This window comes from Acanthamoeba castellanii, assembly GCF_000313135.1.
Source record: "Acanthamoeba castellanii str. Neff unplaced genomic scaffold scf7180000083165, whole genome shotgun sequence".
NCBI classification, from domain to species: Eukaryota; Discosea; order Longamoebia; family Acanthamoebidae; genus Acanthamoeba; species Acanthamoeba castellanii.
In genome coordinates, this window is record NW_004457528.1 from 2,684 (window position 1) to 3,585 (window position 902).

Consider the following 902-nt stretch of genomic DNA (forward strand, 5'->3'; position numbering starts at 1 on the left):
AGGGCACGCCACAACAAACGCGAGGGCAGGGTGGCATCAATACCTTCTTGCACTGATTGCCAGGCCCACCACAGTCGCAGTGTCACAAGAGGGACCAGCAGCAAGGCCGCGTAGTGAAGGAATGCCAGGTCACTTCCCTGCTGCACGCCCATGGGTCGCCATCGCATCATAACGATTCGTGTGAGATCACATACACCTCAGAGGTGAGCAGAAAGAACGAGGGGGGGGGACGTACGAAAAGGAGGCCAAGATTGAGGCCGAGACCAACGATTAGGAAGTGGTCAAATCGATTTAGTGGTGGATCCACGTTGGTGAGCCGATACTCACGCACATCGTCCGAGTGCCGGATGCACTCGTGCTTCCATTTGCTGGTTGCACTCATGCGAGGAAGAAGAAATACAAAAAAGAAAAAAGATTATCAACAGTTTATTGATCACCGAAAGCACAACACCGCAAGGCTTGGCAACACAAGATGGGAGTACCCAAGTTCTTTGCCTGGCTGGCACAGAAATGCCCACAAATGATTCATCCCGTGACCCGCGACTCCATCGTTGACGTCGGTACCTGCCTGGCCTGCATCTTGCTTGCATTCATCTACTGAGTTCATATTAATGGCTGGTTGGTTGCTGGCAGACAACTTGTACCTGGACATGAACGGGGTGGTGCACCAGTGCCGGCAGGGCGCCAACAGCGAGGAGGAGCTCATCGTGGCCACCTTCCAGTACATCGAGGCCCTCGTGGACATCGTGCGCCCCAAGAAGTACCTCTACATGGCCGTCGACGGTGCGCTGGCCTCTGCCTCGTGGCCGTGTGTGCGCGTGCGGCGGTGCGTGCGCGTGCGTGGGAGACTCATGAGTGGTGCCTTGCGCATGCGTGCAGGCGTGGCGCCGAGAGCGAAGCAG

General features: G+C 56.7%; 1 protein-coding gene across 1 annotated transcript; it reads left to right on the forward strand.

Moving 5' to 3' along the window:
* Positions 1 to 472: 472 nt before the first annotated feature.
* Positions 473 to 855, forward strand: ACA1_007510 (5'3' exoribonuclease 2, putative; the record flags this gene model as incomplete). The annotated part of the gene is made up of 3 exons (XM_004341177.1): positions 473 to 560; positions 634 to 783; positions 848 to 855. 3 exons carry the CDS (start codon positions 473 to 475, stop codon positions 853 to 855), a joined length of 246 nt encoding a protein of 81 aa, XP_004341225.1.
* Between the last annotated feature and the right edge of the window lie 47 nt (positions 856 to 902).